At 42.6% G+C, this 17,363-nt stretch overlaps 1 protein-coding gene across 10 annotated transcripts in view; it reads left to right on the plus strand.

The window, feature by feature from the left end:
- Window positions 1–8,561: 8,561 nt before the first annotated feature.
- Window positions 8,562–17,363, plus strand: part of SLC4A7 (solute carrier family 4 member 7) — a 120,627-nt gene continuing 111,825 nt past the window's right edge. For all 10 annotated transcript variants that reach the window (XM_043969376.1, XM_043969377.1, XM_043969378.1 and 7 more), the window contains exon 1: window positions 8,562–8,681. In XM_043969376.1, coding sequence (XP_043825311.1) covers window positions 8,634–8,681 — 48 coding nt within the window. In that variant the 5' untranslated portion in view covers window positions 8,562–8,633. The remainder of the gene's footprint in view (window positions 8,682–17,363) is intronic.

Consider the following 17,363-nt stretch of genomic DNA (forward strand, 5'->3'; position numbering starts at 1 on the left):
TAGCTCAGTAATTCTTACACATTTTTGCATTAGAGACCCCTTGGGCAGACTGGTGAAGTCTGTGGATCTTTCTTGGGATTGTGTTTTGAAATAGCTGAAGGAAATGCTAAATTTCACTTAGAGGCCAGCAAAAATAAAGATGTGATTTTTTTCCCATCCAAGTTCACAGACCTAGTGAAATCAATCCCTAGAGCCCCTGGGGATCCCAGGCTAAGAACTCCTGGCCTAGCCTTAGGTTATAGCCTTTATGTCAGCGCTGTTGAGATGCCCAATGGGAAGTGAAACTTCTACCAAAACTAAAACGGTAATGAAATAGACAGTTGTCCTTTCAGCAAAGTAGGAATCGGCAAAATGTCCAAGAACTGAGAGGAAAGAGTCTGAAAGAGGAACCCCACCCAGAGGTACTCAGACTTAGGTGTGACTGGATTGGACTCTGACTTTTGATGAGCATTGCCAAAAGCAAGACACACAATAATTTTTGAAGTAAGCTTGTTGGTTCGCCACAGAATGCCAAGGTACACATCTCTGCCCTCACTTGCCACCTGTTACTCAACAGAATCCTGCACTCTGGTTGATATCCACACTAATTGGTTGAAGATTGAAGCTTAACTGTATTTGGGAAAACAGGAAAGGAGGGAAAAAATCCACTGAACTAGGAGTCAGGAGACTTGAGACCTGCCTGGCTTCAAAGCTTCATTGATCTGACTTGCTGAATGCCATGGCCCGGGCATGTGACCCTCCATCACCCTTATGGTAGTTCTCTATTTCACTGGGGTGGGAGGGTTCTCTCTCTCTCTCTCTCTCTCTCTCTCTCTCTCTCTCTCTGTATTTCCTAATGAATGTTGGGATATTCTCTTCTAAAACACAGTCCCAAAGAATAGTGTGCAACCCTTGAAAGTATATGCAATTCAGGTAGTAGAAAACACCCAAATTGCCATTATAGTTATATTTCTTTAACCACACCTAAAAATTGCCTGGACTGGTAGGTGGTACAGTAGATGGAGACAGGAAGATTCATCTTCTTGAGTTCAGATCTGGCCTCAGACACTTACTATCTGTGTAACCCTGGGCGAGTTGCTTAACCCTGTTTGCCTCAGTCTCCCCATCTGTAAAATGAACTGGAGAAAGAAGTGGCAAACCACTCCAGTATCTTTGCCCAGAAAGTCCTAAATGGGCTCATGAAGAGTTGGACACAACTGAAACAATTGAAGAACAACAACAAATTGCCTAACCACATTTTCAGAAATGGTATATCAAGTAAGATAGAATTTAGGTAATCATCTAGGTAATTTGCACTAAAGACCCTCCTTCTCCTCAAACACAGGGTAAAAAAATAATGCCATGGAATTTTGATAGCACTTTGAAGTATACACAGTGCTTTACATTATTTCTTTTGAGTCGCACAACAGCTCTGTTAGGTCATTACTACAAGTGTTATCCACATTTTACGAATGAGGTAAGTGAGGTTCAGAGAGGGTTAGTAAGGTAGAGGCAGTATTTAAACTCAGATCCTCAACAACAGGACTCCATCTACACAGCCTCTAGGCAGTATCACACTAAAGGATCTCTTTGACCTCAAAGGTTAGGGCTATTTCCTTTATTCTTCACTTTCAAAGTTTAAGCACAGCTTAAGAGACTACCTCCTTGAACAGACAGGGCTTTGCTTTATAGTATTACCTCACTCCTTCCTTCCCCTTTCCATGGGAGACTGATTCAATGAAAAGGACACTAGCTGGAGTGAGATCAACAGGTCTGAAATTTGGTCCAGACCCTTCTACTCATTAGTCCTATAACCGTGGGTGTCTTTTCCCATATTTGGGGGGGGTTGTTTTCTTTTCTGGAAATGGGTATAATGAACAGCCTGGTATTGGTTATTATACATCTTTCCTGGTTTTGCCTTTGTACTATTGTCTAGGCATTTAAGATTTCCTCCCACTCACCAACAATTTATCAGGCCCAGAGAATGCAAAGACAAAAAGCCAAATCCTGAGCCAGACTCTGCCTTTAGGAGTTTCCACTCTGCTGGGCAGTGAGGAGGTAAACTGCATTTACCAGATAAGTAAGTGCCAGATCACACTCATATCAAAGGACATCAGAGAAAGGCATCCAGTCCCCAGTGCCACCATAGCCAGGACTTTAAGGAAACTAGGGATCCTGAGAGGCCGAGGCGAGGAGGAAATGCTGGCCAGGTGTTCAGGACTGCCTGTGCAAAGCCTGAAATGCCATCCTGGGCACACTGAGTTGACTCCCAGGCTTAGGTGATTGTGAGCATTTGCTTGGCAGCTGTTGCCAGTGGGGGTGGGGGGGGGAAGACAGAGTACTGGCAATTTTTCTCTGCCCGAGCTCTATGATGGTTTCAGGATATTAAAAGTGACAAAGAAACTGCTGTCTTGTCTGTCTTTGCAAAATATCCACTGGCTCAGGAAGCGCTCTGCGCAGAAAGAAGAATGTTCTTCCCTTGGGGATGAAGACCTTGCCAACGTTTTCTAGTCACTCCTCATCGACGTGCTCAGATTGACAGCCAAGCCAGATACGTAAGAAGTCTCCCAAACTTGGAAGACTGAAATATCTAATTACTGTTTAAGTTTAACTTCCTTGAGCAACCACCCTCCCTAGTTCCCCAAAGCTAACGCAAAGTAATAAGAAGAGCAAGATCATAAGGGAAAGGCCTAAAATATCGGAGAACAAACCAAGCACTAGAGAAGACAAAAGCTAGCATTTACATAGAGGCTGGAGGTTTGCAGAGCACTGCACAATTATGATCTCATTCGATCCTTGCAGCCACCCTGGGAAGTAGGTGCTGTTATTCCCATTTTACACATGAAGAAACTGAGGTAGACAGAGGTTAAGGCAGGCCTCGATTCAGGTTTTCCTAATGCCAAGTCCACTCCTACCAAGCCACCTATAATAATTATTTGCAAATAAACACTTGTGTGACAATTATACATTCCTCTTCTCAGTTTACTGGAACTGATTTCCTGTAGGTTCTATAAACCTTTGTTGACCTACTTCGAATTAGAGTTCTTAGTTTCAGAAGGAAGGAACTCCAGAGGTCATCTTCCATCCCCGGGCTTCTTGCACTTTTTTCACTAGAGATCCTTTTTCATGGGAGAAATTTTTACAAGACACAAGATATATAGGTATATAAAATAGCATATGTAACCTTTTACTGTTGACGAATTTTTCATGACCCCCCACATTCAGTTACTTGACTCCATATGGGGTCGAGGCTCATGCTTTAAGAAGCTAGGTTCTAGTCCAACCCCCTCATAAAGAGCCTGAGGGGAAGTGACTTCTCTTGCACTAAAACCCCCTTTCTCACAGGTAGCAAATAGCAGACTGGATTTGAATCCTCTGGCGCTAAATCCAAGTTCTTCTTATTTTTTTTATTACTCTACTATCTCTACCATGGTGAAACAACAACCAAAAAACCAGAACCAAACCCAAAACTAGACTTTCACAAATTGAGACTGTTAGGACTTGCAACCTGGATGGGGCGGGGGGGGGGGCTAGCTCACCCAAAGAATTGGATGCTCATCATGAATCTTGTAAAATAAAAAGATTTTTATTAGGAGAGAGGAATAATGGCCAGGGAACAGATCACCATAGTGACTGTCCCACTGGAGTAAGAGAAGACCTGGTCTTCTGTATGTTTACAAAACAAAGGGGAGGGAGGGAAGTGCTAGCTAACTGTGAGGGGATTTTTAAATAACGGGTATATTAGTAGGATATGCAGCATCCCTCCATACCATCTTGCAGACCTTGATATTGCAGCAATATCAAGGGTTATGCTTGGCCACACTTTGTTCCTGAGGTGGGAGACAGATCTGCTTTTCCCTTGTCCTAAGGGATTGGAATCTTTTGGGAATCTTTTGGATTTCTTGGGGTCCCGCTACAAGACTGCCCTCCACATTAACCAAAACTGTCACTGATTTTTTCTATTTCCTTTTTTTTTTTTCAGGGCAATGAGGGTTAGGTGACTTGCCCAGAATCACACAGCTACCAATTTTTTTCCACCCTATTTTAAAAATGGGATTACAGTGGAGGATGAGATAAACCATAGCAGAGAGATCCTTCTTAGTAATATGCTTTTAGGGAAGGTGAGTCAGCATCTACTCTCATTGCAGAGCAGGTTAATGAACCACAAATGATTCCTTAGCCCTCAGCTTTGAACTCATGCTCTGCCTCCTTTTTTGGGGTACTCTAGTGGTATTAAACTTAAATAGGAACAAGGGGGACATGAAATCATACATGAGGATCCCTGGGGCCACAAACTGACCTAGAAAACAGCACATTAACATTGTCTATATTCTATTGTATTTTAATTTAATTTGCTAAATATTTCCCAATTACATTTTAATCTGGTTTTGGCTGCACTGTAGTGACACCTCAGGGGTTGATGGCTAAAGAAAAGGACATTCATTCTTCCCTTTCCTACTAAGCAAGAAGTACAGCTCTAGGAGAAAAGAGACAAAGGAAAATTCTTCACACTAAAGAAGATCTTCTGAGCATTTCTATGCCAATAAATATTAGAGTTTAGGGAGATGAACAGAAATGCTTATTGACTGATTAACATGCTGTATAGTTGATTTTAGTTTTTCTGTCGTGGGGGGATGTATGACAAGGCTGGGAGGTCATTTATATGTAATAATAGCTCACATTTATATAGTACTCTACCAGTTTCTTCACCAAGATAGTTTGAACAAGGAATATTTCCCCACTGTACAGATAAAGAAACTGAGATTCTTTGAGGTTAAGTGACAAGCCCAAGGGTCATACAGGCAATAAGTATGCCAGTGTGGAAAAGCTGAGACTTGGGGACTCAAATCTAGGCCTTTTCCTTTTGTGATCTAGCACTTTGCATATAACATCGTATTTATTTCCATTGTGGTTTTGAAATGATGCTTGTGAGAATGGTCCATAAACACTAATTATAATTATAAACCTCAAACTGTAGCCTAGGCTGATGCTAGGCCAACCTATGAAGTGGATGAAGTTTGAATAGCTGCCTTCTCCTATCTGCTGATCTTTTAATCCCCACTGCCTCAAAAAGACAATGATGTTTCCCTCAAAACTTGCTTGGAAGAAAGGGCAGCCATTTATATGTTAGTGTGTATTTGTCTATCATTTCCATTTTAAGGAACATTTATAATTTTTGTGTGTGATTTTATTAACTACAGAATAATAATGAGAACAGCTAGCATTTCTATAGCACATCAAGGTTTGTTTTGGTAAAGCACTCTACCCGTTCTAGAGAAGAGGTGTAGAACCCATGCTGCAGCCCAAACCATATTAAAATGTAATTGGAAAATATTTAACAAAATAAATATACAATGAAACATAGATATGTGTCCCCACAGGCATGCTCATTTGACTTTGATGCTATTGTTACAGAGAACACCCAATGTCGAAATTCTCTCTATCCATACAGATAAAACAGATTTCTTGAATGTCTGTTTACTGAATTTTCAGGATTTGCTACTCTAGAAGGCATTTTGAGGGATGGTGGACCCTTTCTTGTTCCCTAAAATCAAATGTCTCTAGGAGGTCACTTGGTCAAATGAGCCAGGGGAAATTTCCACAGGAGCTTTGTGGAACAATGGGGTACAGTAAGGTGGGTGCTCAGTTTGTGTTTACATGGACTGAATGTTTTTACCAGTTACCAAGTGACCATGGGAAATCACTTCAAGTCTTCAATTCCATTCAATAAACGTTTATGAAACCTCTACTATGTGCCTAGGTGGCAAAGTAGCTGGAGCATCTGGCCTGGTCAGGAAGCCCTGAATCCAAATCCAGCCTCAGACACTAGCTGCGTGACCCTGTTTGCCTCAGTTTCCTCATTTGTAAAATGAGCTGGAAAAGGAAATAGCAAATCACTCCAATATCTTTGTCAAGGAAACCCCAAATGGGGTCAAAAAGAGTCGGATAGGACTGACCAACCGCAACAGGTGCTTTTCTGGACCTGCCTCAAGATTTCTTCTGTTGTTGTTGGTCCTTTGTTCTTGAAGAGGACCATGAGAAGTCATGATTCGTAATGAATTAATTGGATTTAAATGAGGAAGGGCTGTGTAAAGTCACCAGCCTCACTTTCTCCTTCAGAGTCATCTGGGTGAAGTGGCAAGATATGTTATCAGGACACCGGAGATGGCCCCGGATGTCCGAGGCAATTGGGGCTGATTGCCCAGAGTCACACAGCTAGTAAGTGTCTGAGGTGAGATTTCAACCCAGGTCCTCCCAACTTCAGGGCCAGTTCTCTTTCTACTATACCACCTAGCTGCCCTGTTCTTCTCTGTAAAATGATGGCATTGGTCTAGATGACCACTAACGTCCTCTTCAGCTCTAAATCTATGATCCCATGAGAAGTGTAGACAGATGCGGGAGACCAGGGTCCAGTGGTCCTCTCCTGGGACCTTTCTTTCTCTTCCCCTTCTCAGGAATGCGGAAGCACTAAGGCCTCCGGAGCTTAGTAGAGACTAGTTTCCAGAGTCCTGCTTCATACAGGAATTTGAACTGTCTCAATTATTTTAATGTTTTACAAAGCTTGGCTAAGTTTAGATACTTTGTGTAATACTTGTGTTGTAAACAAGAATGCAACAATTTAATTCAGTTCAAACAGGATGTACTAAGTTCCTTCTAGGTATTTTGTAGCCATCAAGGTATATCTATGGGTATCCCTATAAGTATAGGGAATATCAGGCTAAAAAAAGAGTAAATCAAATTTTACTTGAAAAGGTCTAAGAAATGTAGACAAAGGACAGAAGTAACATCATATACTTGGATAACTTGTTAGGAATTGCTTCACTTAATTTGTATCTGGTTTCCCACACCTACATAATAATAAAAGTACTTCACATATATTATCTTATCTGATCCTCCCCACTACCCTAGTTAGGGAACTGATATCAATATCTCCATTTTACTGATAAGGAAACTAAGGTTCAAGAGGTTAATTGACCTGCTTGGGGTAAAAGACCTCTGTGAATAGAAGATTTCCTTTAGTTTCAGTTCATCAGAATTCTAAGTTGCCTGTTACTTCCTTCAGAATAATACATGCATTATGCAGTGTAGATAATTTTTTTTTAAGTTAGCAGGAACAGGAAAAACATTCATTTTATATCAGATGGTGGCTAAATTTTCCACCAACCTTAGGTCTTGGCCATATCACCATTAAAATGATTATTTTATATTCTTTCATAGTGTTTAACTTAAATTATGTCAGAATACAGGCTATTTCTGTTCATTCTATGTTACGAAAAGTTTGCGTTCAGTACATCTTGGGGTTTTGGTCTTCTTTATACCGTTGTTCTAGCAAATGGAACGGATATTATGCAATAAAAACATGTTTTATTTCCAGAAAATGTTTTATCATTTTGGGAATGGAAAAATAATGACGATCTGAAAACTTAATGACCTAATCCTTACTAAGTTTACCGATTCAAGTCTTAACGATGGTTTAGGATTGTTGTTTTCTTGGCGTTCCTTCTTCCACGGAGATACGACGGACCCATCCTTTACCAAGAGATCAAGTGATCTGGGTCATTTTTGGAGTAGAGGTGTTTTAAGGATAGAACGATCTTCTATGTGTAACACCACACTCACACTCAGCTGGTATAGACTTACTGCCCTTTTCTCCCTCTCTGGTGATTCAGCTCCTGCTTCCTTCCTCCTCAGAACTTGGGACCAATTGAAAGAACGCTCTATTTAAGCGTCCCAGGACCTGGATTCAAATCTCACTACCTGTGTGACAATCCCTTTTTCTCTCTATAAAAATGACAGAATCGCTTTCAGCTCCGACTCTAGGATGCCCTGGGCATCAATTCTGCCAGCAGTACCTTCCAAACGCTCCTTGGCCTCCCCTGTGGGGGTGCGGGCTCCGGACTGTGATGGGCCCCTGCGTTCCGAGCCTGCCACGCGTGGAGCTCTTAGTGGGGGGTGTTGCCAGCTTCAGGGGCTTTCTGGGGGAGGGTCCCTGCCTGCGTGAGCACATCCGGGAACAGCTTTCCCCCGGGGCCCCGCTTCCCTCGTGGGTAAGGGGGCGCAAACGGGACAGGCGGGGCGTGTGCGTGGGCGCGAGCGCTCGGTCCCCGAGCCCAGCCGCCCGCTACACTGCGAGTAGGACACCCGGGTCTCCAAGTCAATAGCAGGCTTCCGAGAGGGGCGGGGCCAAGGCCGGGGGCGGCGCGGCCTCGTCCTCGCCGGCGGCTGCCATTGGCTAGCCCGCGCGTCCGTCCCGCTCCTCGGCGCTCGGCTCTGGGCCGCAGGGTCGGTCTGGGGCGCTCCAGCCCGGAGTCCCAACGGGCCGGAGGCGCGGCGGGGGCGGGGGCGGGGGCGGGGCGTGTCCGTCACCGCCGGCAGGCCCCGCCCCTCCCTAGTCCCGCCTCCGGAGGCGGCCCCAGCCTTCATCCCTCGAGCTCCGCACACGTTAGCCCCAGTCCGTGGCCTCCCTCCTCCCCCTCCCTCAGCCATCCTCGAGACCGCCGCCGCCGCCGCGGGGAGCCCGCCGCCCGCCGCCCCCGCGCGCGCCCCCGCCCCCGCGCCCCCGCGCCCGGACGAACGTTCGTCCGCGTCTCCCGCGGTCTCGTCAGCGGCAGCGGCGGCGGCGAGAGCGAGGCGAGGCGGCGCGCGGGCCAGCCATGGAGGCGGACGGGGCCGGGGAGCAGATGCGGCCGCTGCTGACCCGGGTAACGACCCCCGCCCCGACAGCCCCCCTCCCTGACCCCCGCCCCGGGCCCGCCCGCCCGCAGCCCGCCACACAAAGGCTCCGCCGCCGCCGCCCGCCCCGGCCCCTTTGTGTGGGGCGGCCCGGCCGGCCGGCGTGGCGTGGCGGGGCGGGGCGGGCCCGCATCCCCAGCCCGGCTCCCTCCCCGGCTCGCCGGCCCCCGGCCCCGAGCGCCGCGGCCCCGGCGTCACCTGCCCCGCGCCCCGGGGGGCGTGAGTGTGCCCGTGAGTGTGCCCGGTGCATGCGGGAGCGGCCCCGGCAGCGCCCGCACGTGCCCCTGCCCGGGGGTCGGGGGCCTTTGTGGGCCGGACACGTGGGCGTGAGCGGGGGGCGCGTGTGTGCTGGAAGTGCTGGCTTCCTCCTCCCACGGGCCGGGCCCCCCGGGTCTCCGCCCAAACCCCCTCCCCTCCCCCTTGTGGTGCGGCGCGCACCCGCCCTCAGGTGGGCTTCTTGTGGTCCCCAACCGGGCCGGGGGAGAGGGGGGCTGTACGCCCGAAGGGGCCGCTTCTGACCCCGACTTCCTGCTCCTGGGGAGACCTTAGGAGCGGGCCCCCCAAGTTGTCTCTCTTCCCACCCTCGCCATGACTCAGAACATAAGTGTTTTACGAGCAACTTCCCCACTCGAAAGCCCGGCCAGGGAGAAGGGTCCATTTCTCGGGATTTTCGAGCCCAGACCTTCCTCTTCCTCCCTTCCCCCCTCCCTCTGGGTATCTTCGCTCTTCTGTTTCATGTGCTCTGCCTGGGCTGTCATTCATTGCTTGGAAGAACTTGATTAAAAATCCTTAAAACACTTAGGGGAAACCGAGTCGCAAGGCGTTGAAATCATGAAGCAGTGGTTGGAAGTCACGATGAGGAAATGACTGGCAGGGTGATTAACTAGGAAATTAACTAGTCTTAAAAGTATCCTCTCAAGCGCTTAGAACTTTCTGTAGTATATTCAATTTTATAATGTCTCTACTTAGAGCTTTTTATTTACCTATATACTAGAAGGAAGGATAATTTTGGTCAAACTTAATCAGGCTGCGTAAAGTACATCTGAGTTTTCCTAAGAAGAGAAACTTGGGGGTGTATTCAGGAATAGATTCCAGCAAGGTGGGGAGGGGCAGCAAAGGAGGTGTGAGAAGTATACATATGCTCTTTGCCCTCTTTGGGAAGTTTATAATGAAAATAGCATAAGAAAATACATAGCCCAAAATAATGATATAGCCAGTAATTGCTATGGGAGGTCAGAGAGAAGGAATGGATGAGTTTGTGCCTAATTATACTTGGTTGGCTCCCGGGAAAAGTAGTCTTTCCCACATCTCTTGAAGAACTTGCTGATTTTCGTGAAGCTATTCATCAGTCTCACTGTTGTATCCATTTGACTTAGAATAATGCTAATATAACCAAAAAAGGGGTATAAAAATAGTAATGTGCTTTGATGTTCTCTGCATGCCCGCAGTTGTCATCTAACATGGAAAAAATCAGTTTCTGTACAATGTTGTAAACTATTGGTCAGTAATCTGAGCTTTTAGCTTCATACCATAATTTGATTTCTTCCAAAATGCTATGATTCTATCTGATCATTGGATTGGCATGTCGGATTTATCTTACAAATATAACTTTTTTTGCTTAGGTACCAAAAAGAATCATTATAGTCAGATAACAAACTCTAATTTTCTCTGTGCTGGTTAAAGCCTGTATCACAACCCTCTGTAGAACAACTAAAAAAGGGAGTTTCAAACTGAATGCTGCTACTGATTGATTTCAGGTAAATGCAAAAACAATGCATTCAGGTAGATGCAAAAACAATCACCAGTGCAACAACAAAAAAAATTAGAAGTTTGTTTTAGTTAGATTTGCCTGATGGATGGAAAAATAGATGCCGCTTTTTATATTTTCAGAAATGGTAGTGAGAGTAAGAGGAAAAATTATTAATTCTTTTTATTTTCATGAATTTTAAATGAATTTTTATTTTATTAATTCTTTTACTGACAAAATCAAGCTAACACCTTTTTGAACACCTGATATGTTCACAGAATTACTTGGGGTACAAGAGACAGTTTCTGTCTCCAAGAAATTGACAATTTTCTTACGGAGAGAAAGCATACATATATACAAAATTAAGTAGCAAAACACATTTGTAGAAAAGATGTCAAGGCAGTTTATGATTGCTAGATTAATTATTCAGAAAATAATTGTAGGAATTCAAAGTAGGAATAACTTTAGAACAAGATTTTTTTTCTTTGTATTGGATAGTGTATTGCCAAAAAGGAATTGGCTTCCTGGTCTTTAAAAAAAGCTTTCTATTTGTTATTTAACAAATGATTATATATAGGTAGTATGGCAAGACAAATATAGCAGGATTGTAGTTACCTCTGCTAATTATGCTTATCTTTGCTTGTCTTAGTAGGCTATGTACAATAAAGGGAGAAAGACAATCTTCTGTCCAGATGGAGGTGGAAAAAGATTGATTTGGATTGAAGAACTGATTGGTGTGGTAGAGATATTAATAGTATGTATGGATTTTCTTTTGAGAAGGTGTAGGTTATGAAAATTCAGGTATTTTGTGTCTTATCCCTGTTGTCTTAAAATTCTTTGGCTTTGGAGAATCTGTTGCATGATGGAAAGATAATTCAGGTCCCAGGCTGCAACTTTAATAGCTGATGACCTTAACAATGTTATTCCACCCCTCTTAACATTAATGTCCTCATCTGAGAGGAATAATTAGTATAAAGTGTTACCTACATCTTAGGTTGTTAGGACATAAGTATTCTATTACTAGTCAAGGAGAGGTGATAAATGCTTAGCCACATTTTCTGAAACCTGGGTAGATGTACTTGTCAACATCCTGTAATGAGGTGGTGTGCTTCCTCTTCCCTGCCCCCCTGTCTTGTTATGCTTTGCCACAAATGTGATATTTAAATTAAATAGGATATACAACTGGCAAAATAAAGAAAACCAGGTGTTTCAGTTAGTGTTGTTTCTTTTAGCAGAAAGGGAATTCTGATTTAATGTCTCTTTTTACTTATTCATTTAATTGCGTCTTTTGTAGCTGCTAATTTTCTTTTCAGTACTTCAAATTTCTTAAAGATCAAAGAAGAACTTTATAGGTTTGTACAAGGACACACAGTTCACTTTTAGAATGAGTTTCTTTTTTTTAAATCTTGGGATAAAGTAGGAGTATTTTCATACATAAAAGAAGGTAACAATGAAATTTTCACCTATTCTTGTGCAGTCAGTAATTGAAAGATTACTTGAGGCTTACAATTTGGGAGCTATTTTAGGAATATACCGACTAAATCAAACCCTTTAAAAAAAAGGACCTATTGGGGGTTTAATATGGGGCTTTGTTTGGAATTCTGCTGTTAATAAGCTTTTGTTCTTAATAGCAGATGGTCATGTTAACCAATAAAGAAAAAGGGGATGTGAATCTAAAGAGCCAAGATTAGACCAGGCCAGAACCATCATTTTGCCCAGTAATAATAGTTCATTTCCCAGAAAACCAATGTTTTTGGTACTTTTATTGTTAAGTTGCAACCCATATTAGTCTTGAATTTTGCATTTATTCCAGAGCTAGTGTGCTGGTGTAGGTAAGTCCTAACTTGGGCATTTTATTCAAAACAGATTCACATTTTCTTCAACAAAGATAACTATGAATTCTGTTCTTTAGTTTAGAGTTTGGGTTTTAGTAGGTTGATTATAATTGCCCTACATTCCAGATTGAAGATGTTATCTCTTGATGAAGCTGTTTGTTCAAATCACCAGTTAATCTGGATACACAACTAACTTGATGTTCTTGATTCTGCAATTACTTTTTTTAGAAGTCTTTTTTATAAAGTACCCAAGGGGAACTGTGAAACCCAAACCTGGAAGATGACAGTGGATATCACTGGAAAATTAATCAATTCATCAAGTATTTTCTTTTTTCTTTTCTTTTCTTTTTTTTTTTTTACAGGGCAATGAAGGTTAAGTGACTTGCCCAGGGTCACACAGCTAGTGTCAAGTGTCTGAGGCCGCATTTGAACTCGGTTCCTCCTGAATCCAGGGCTGGTGCTTATCCACTTCACCACCTAGCTGCCCCCCCCCAAGTTTTTTCTTTCTTTTTTTTTTTTTTAAGTGAGGCAATTAGGGTTAAGTGACTTGCCCAGGGTCACACAGCTAGTAAGTGTGTGTTAAGTGTCTGAGGCCAGATTTGAACTCAGGTATTCCTGACTCCAGGGCTGGTGCTCTATCCACTGCGCCACCTAGCTGCCCCCCAAGTTTTTTCTAATATAATAAACTATTTACTTTAATTTTTAGGAATTACTGGTCTTTCTCATGAGTTTTATAGACTAGTTTATTCCTGAATTTCTTTAGGTTTCAGGCCCAGGACTGTAATTCCTTCCTTCCTTCCTTCCTTCCTTCCTTCCTTCCTTCCTTCCTTCCTTCCTTCCTTCCTTCCTCCCTTCCTCCCTTCCTCCCTTCCTCCCTTCCTCCCTTCCTCCCTTCCTCCCTTCCTCCCTTCCTCCCTTCCTCCCTTCCTCCCTTCCTCCCTTCCTCCCTTCCTCCCTTCCTCCCTTCCTCCCTTCCTCCCTTCCTCCCTTCCTCCCTTCCTCCCTTCCCTCCTTCCCCCCCCAGGAATATTCATTAATTCTCCTGTCCTATTTCAATTCAACAAACATTTATTTAGTGCCTACCATATACAACATATACAAGGAATTGGAATACAAATTTAAGAAAAAGAGCACTGTTGCTCTTCTCAAGGAATTATGGTCTAATAAGACTGGTGATGTAGGCTTTTAGGTTGGACTGAATATCTGCATTGGATATAATTTCTCTGTATGAGGACTTTGAAAAAATGAAACTGCTTTTGAAAATTCATTTATATTTGTGAGATGCCCACACTTTATTTGGCTTTACAATTGTGTGATGGAATTTCTGTAAGAATATAAAGAAAAGAAAAGTTAATAATGTTTTCTCTGGTTATTTGCTTTGAAGTAATTATCTTTATGCTTTTATGTCAGTGGGCCTACTGAAAAAGATATAATGTGGCGTACTTTTTTTTTAGATTGTGATTTGTTCTAAAATTTTTTTGGTTGAGGAAAAATGACTAGATGACATCCAAGAATTTCTACTTTGTGGAAATGGTATACTCTTACAAAAAGTTGGTAGCAAAGGGCACCTATATATAAAATTGCTTTTTCATGCTAACAGTAGAAAAAATGTTCCATTAAAAATCCACTCCCCCTTTTGTCTGTTTCCATTGCTTGACATGTAGTAGGCACTTCCTAAATGCTTGCTATTTGGTTTTTAGTTGAAAATTTTTGGTGAAGAGTTTTAAGAATTTTTATCAGTTTGCCATGTAGGCTGTACTCTTTCCCTAAATCTGTCCTTGTCTGTAATTTCCATATATGATCCTTGATGTTATTTTTCATTGTATATGCATATGTATCTATATCTGTACATCTATATATCGTTCTCCTCTCAAAGGGATGTCATTTTAGACCCATAGTCTATATAGTATATTATAGAAGTATTGATGTATGTAGAAATATGTGATGATTGGGAATTGTCAGTTGTCTGGATCCTGATACTATTCACTTAGCATTTATTTAAGTGTGTGTGTGTGTGTGTGTGTGTGTGTGTGTGTGCGCGCGTGCGCGCGCGCGCGCGCGTGTGCGCTTTAAAGCACTTTGTGGTACTCTTTTGGTTTTGAGTTCTTCTCTACTTCTAATGCAGCCCTTTTCAACTTCAGACCATAAGAATTTCTCCCATGTTTGATGGTTTCCTGATCTACACTTACAGCTCCAAGAACCTTGCTTCTTCTCTCCTTTTGTTCACATAGAGGTATGCTGGAAATAACTGCTCCTTAGTTGATTTTATCTGAGGTGGGTCGTGTTCTATTTTGAAAATTCTTTGAATTCATTGTTTCTTATCTTATAAGATGAATTAATTCTCTACATCATTCATTCTGTAAGTTAGAAGTATTATAAAGTTAATTAGTTTAATTTTAGTAAGTTCCTTGAGGGAAGGGCCTTTTGAGAGTGGGAGATCCACTGCTGGGCCTTGCACATAGTAGGTACCTAACAGATATTTGTTGAATTGAATAAGGGCTACTCTAAATCCTTGATCTCCTGGTATCCTAGTTACCTGCAAAGTTAGCCCTCAGTGCCTCCTCATCTTATATGATTCTTGACCGTATCTTTCTTGATATTTCCCCTTCAGCGTCTGCCCAGTATACTGGAATCTTTCTTCTATCCTTTTAAAAAATGATTTGTGAGTACCGCCATAGCACCATAGCCTTCTGTTTATCTTTTTCACTCTAGCTATATGGTTGACCTTTTTTGTTTATATATTTGATGCCTCATGTCAATTCTTATAATGTGTATAAAAATCAGTACAGTCCCCATAATCGCATTTCCACTATTTTGCCTGCAGTCATTACCTTATTTATTGAATTTTGTTCTGCTTGATAGCAGCTTTTCCTTTCTTATCAGCTTTGTATCGATGCTTTGGAACTGTTTTCCTGGCCACATCTTAACATTTAAAACGATGATACTTTTTTTGAGGATGCCACTGTGTAATAAGATGTTTTTTGTTAAAAATGGTTACCTCATCTTTGCAGTTTGCTTGAAGGTTCAAAGTCATGGTTACTCTTTGCTCAGATTGTAGCACTTTTTCTTTTTCTTCCTTTAAACTTTATGATATATGGAAAGCAATAGGGCAGAAGGGTAACTTTATTAAACTGGTTGGTATTCTGGTGGTTTTAATGAATGATGCATGCTATTTGATGTTAAAATCCCTGAAAGAATGATTTATTGATCTGGCACGTGAGCTGTTAATAGTATGAGTCTTTGCTCTTCTTGTATAATGCTCAAATTCACTGTTGGGATTTGCTGTATTTTAATCACTTAAATGTTATTTAGAAAACTTGCTAAAATGCTTCATCTTGTATTCAGAGGCAGGCAGACTGTTCATATTTGGTTGGTGTTTCAGGGGTGATCAGCACAGATGACTATTGAAACATATTCTGATACATGCGGATCTCCTGCTAATCTGTTATGTCATAAAGGCGCCACATCAAGGCAAAAGTTGCTGATACACGTGTATCAGTAGAGTGAACATCTGAATCACATAATGTGCTTAACTTGGAACTTTGAGTGCATTCGACCTTTGGAAATTATGAGTTTGCAGATTACTAATGTGCTGACCTACCTCTTGTTTTGAGTCACTTTCTATCCAGGGGTTTAGATTGGTGGTATATAGATTAGGGAGTATTGGGGGGTGGAGATTGAGGACAATATTTTTAAATGAGTATTTTAGGTATTTGGAAACAGGTTATTTTTATTGATTTTAAACATCTAAACTCTCTTTTGTCTTTTAAAAAGTTTTTTTCAGAGATCCTGAATTCTAAATACATGAAAAAATTTTGCCTACCATAAATATTTGTGTAAAAGCAAATCAGAAGGCTTGGTTATAGAAGTAAACATTTTAAACATTGTACTTTTGCAGCATAATCTGTTTTATTGTCCTTATACATTTCTTCAGCCTTTGCTTCCTTCATTTTAAGAATGTATGATAAAAGTAAGACTAGGTATTAGAATAATAATGGTAGTGGTTTCATGTGTATATTGCTTCATTTGATTCTTTTCTTACTGTTGGTACTGGGGTGCACTAGGCTGGGGCAGTGGCCCTGTGCATATCACAATGCTGACCATTCTTTGGAAGCCTTTTAATACATCAGTGTGATCTACTCAAATGACCCAAACCTTCCTGTGTTGGGGAGGGAGGTTTCATCCAAGACTTTCAGATCCAGGCTGCTGGGCAGTGTTGGGTAGTAGAGGCCCAGTACAAACCCAACAGAAGCTGATGGCCAACAGTGTTTGAACTACAAGGACAGAAAAGGGGGGGTGCCTGGACTGGAAACCAAGGCTGGTTCCCTAGGATGCTAATTGTGAAGACAGAGGCAGTGGGGGTGCCCAGAGGAAGCTAGGCAAAACCCAGGAGCCCAGTCAAGCTTAGGAGATTCTCTGGGATCTGAGGAACAGGGTAAGGAAGAAGGATTTCAGTAGGAAGTGAGAAAAAGACTGTTTGGCTGAAAGCAGAATTCCAGGTTGTGACTTTATGGGTCCATAAAGCCCATTTGTGGTTGGGGCTGTGCCTCAGCTCCCCTTGATTCCCTTTAGCAGAAGAGCATGTGCAGGCTCTCTTAGCAGTGGTCAGTGGGTTTCCCTGTATTGCAGATCCTGGGCTGGAGGTCATTGCTAATTTTGTGGCCTGAAGGTGGTATTCCCTCTAGTACTCATTTTGGACTGAGAGCTTTGCTTCAGACTTGGAGGCTGCTTCCTTTCTAGCGTTGCTGAGGGGTCTGGGAGTGGTGATAGGTCAAATCCATGGGGCGTTTTTATTGATTTGGGTGTTGAAGTTGGTGGAACACCGACTTAATATCTGAACATTGGGAAAGATAACAATAGCTAACATTATACAGTATTAAAAGGTGGCTAGATTATCTGCCTTCCTTTGCTTCTTTTGTTCTATCTGTTGCTTTGCTTCTGGACCTAGTGTGGACAGAGGCTTTGTCTGCAGGGACTATTCTGGGGGTGCTCCCAGTGGTGATCCTCCTCCCCATCTTCAGTGGACTGTGGCCCTCCACTCTGTTCAAACCATCATTCACAGCCCTATC

The sequence above is a fragment of the Dromiciops gliroides genome, chromosome 5, assembly GCF_019393635.1.
Source record: "Dromiciops gliroides isolate mDroGli1 chromosome 5, mDroGli1.pri, whole genome shotgun sequence".
In the NCBI taxonomy this organism is placed as follows: Eukaryota; Metazoa; Chordata; class Mammalia; order Microbiotheria; family Microbiotheriidae; genus Dromiciops; species Dromiciops gliroides.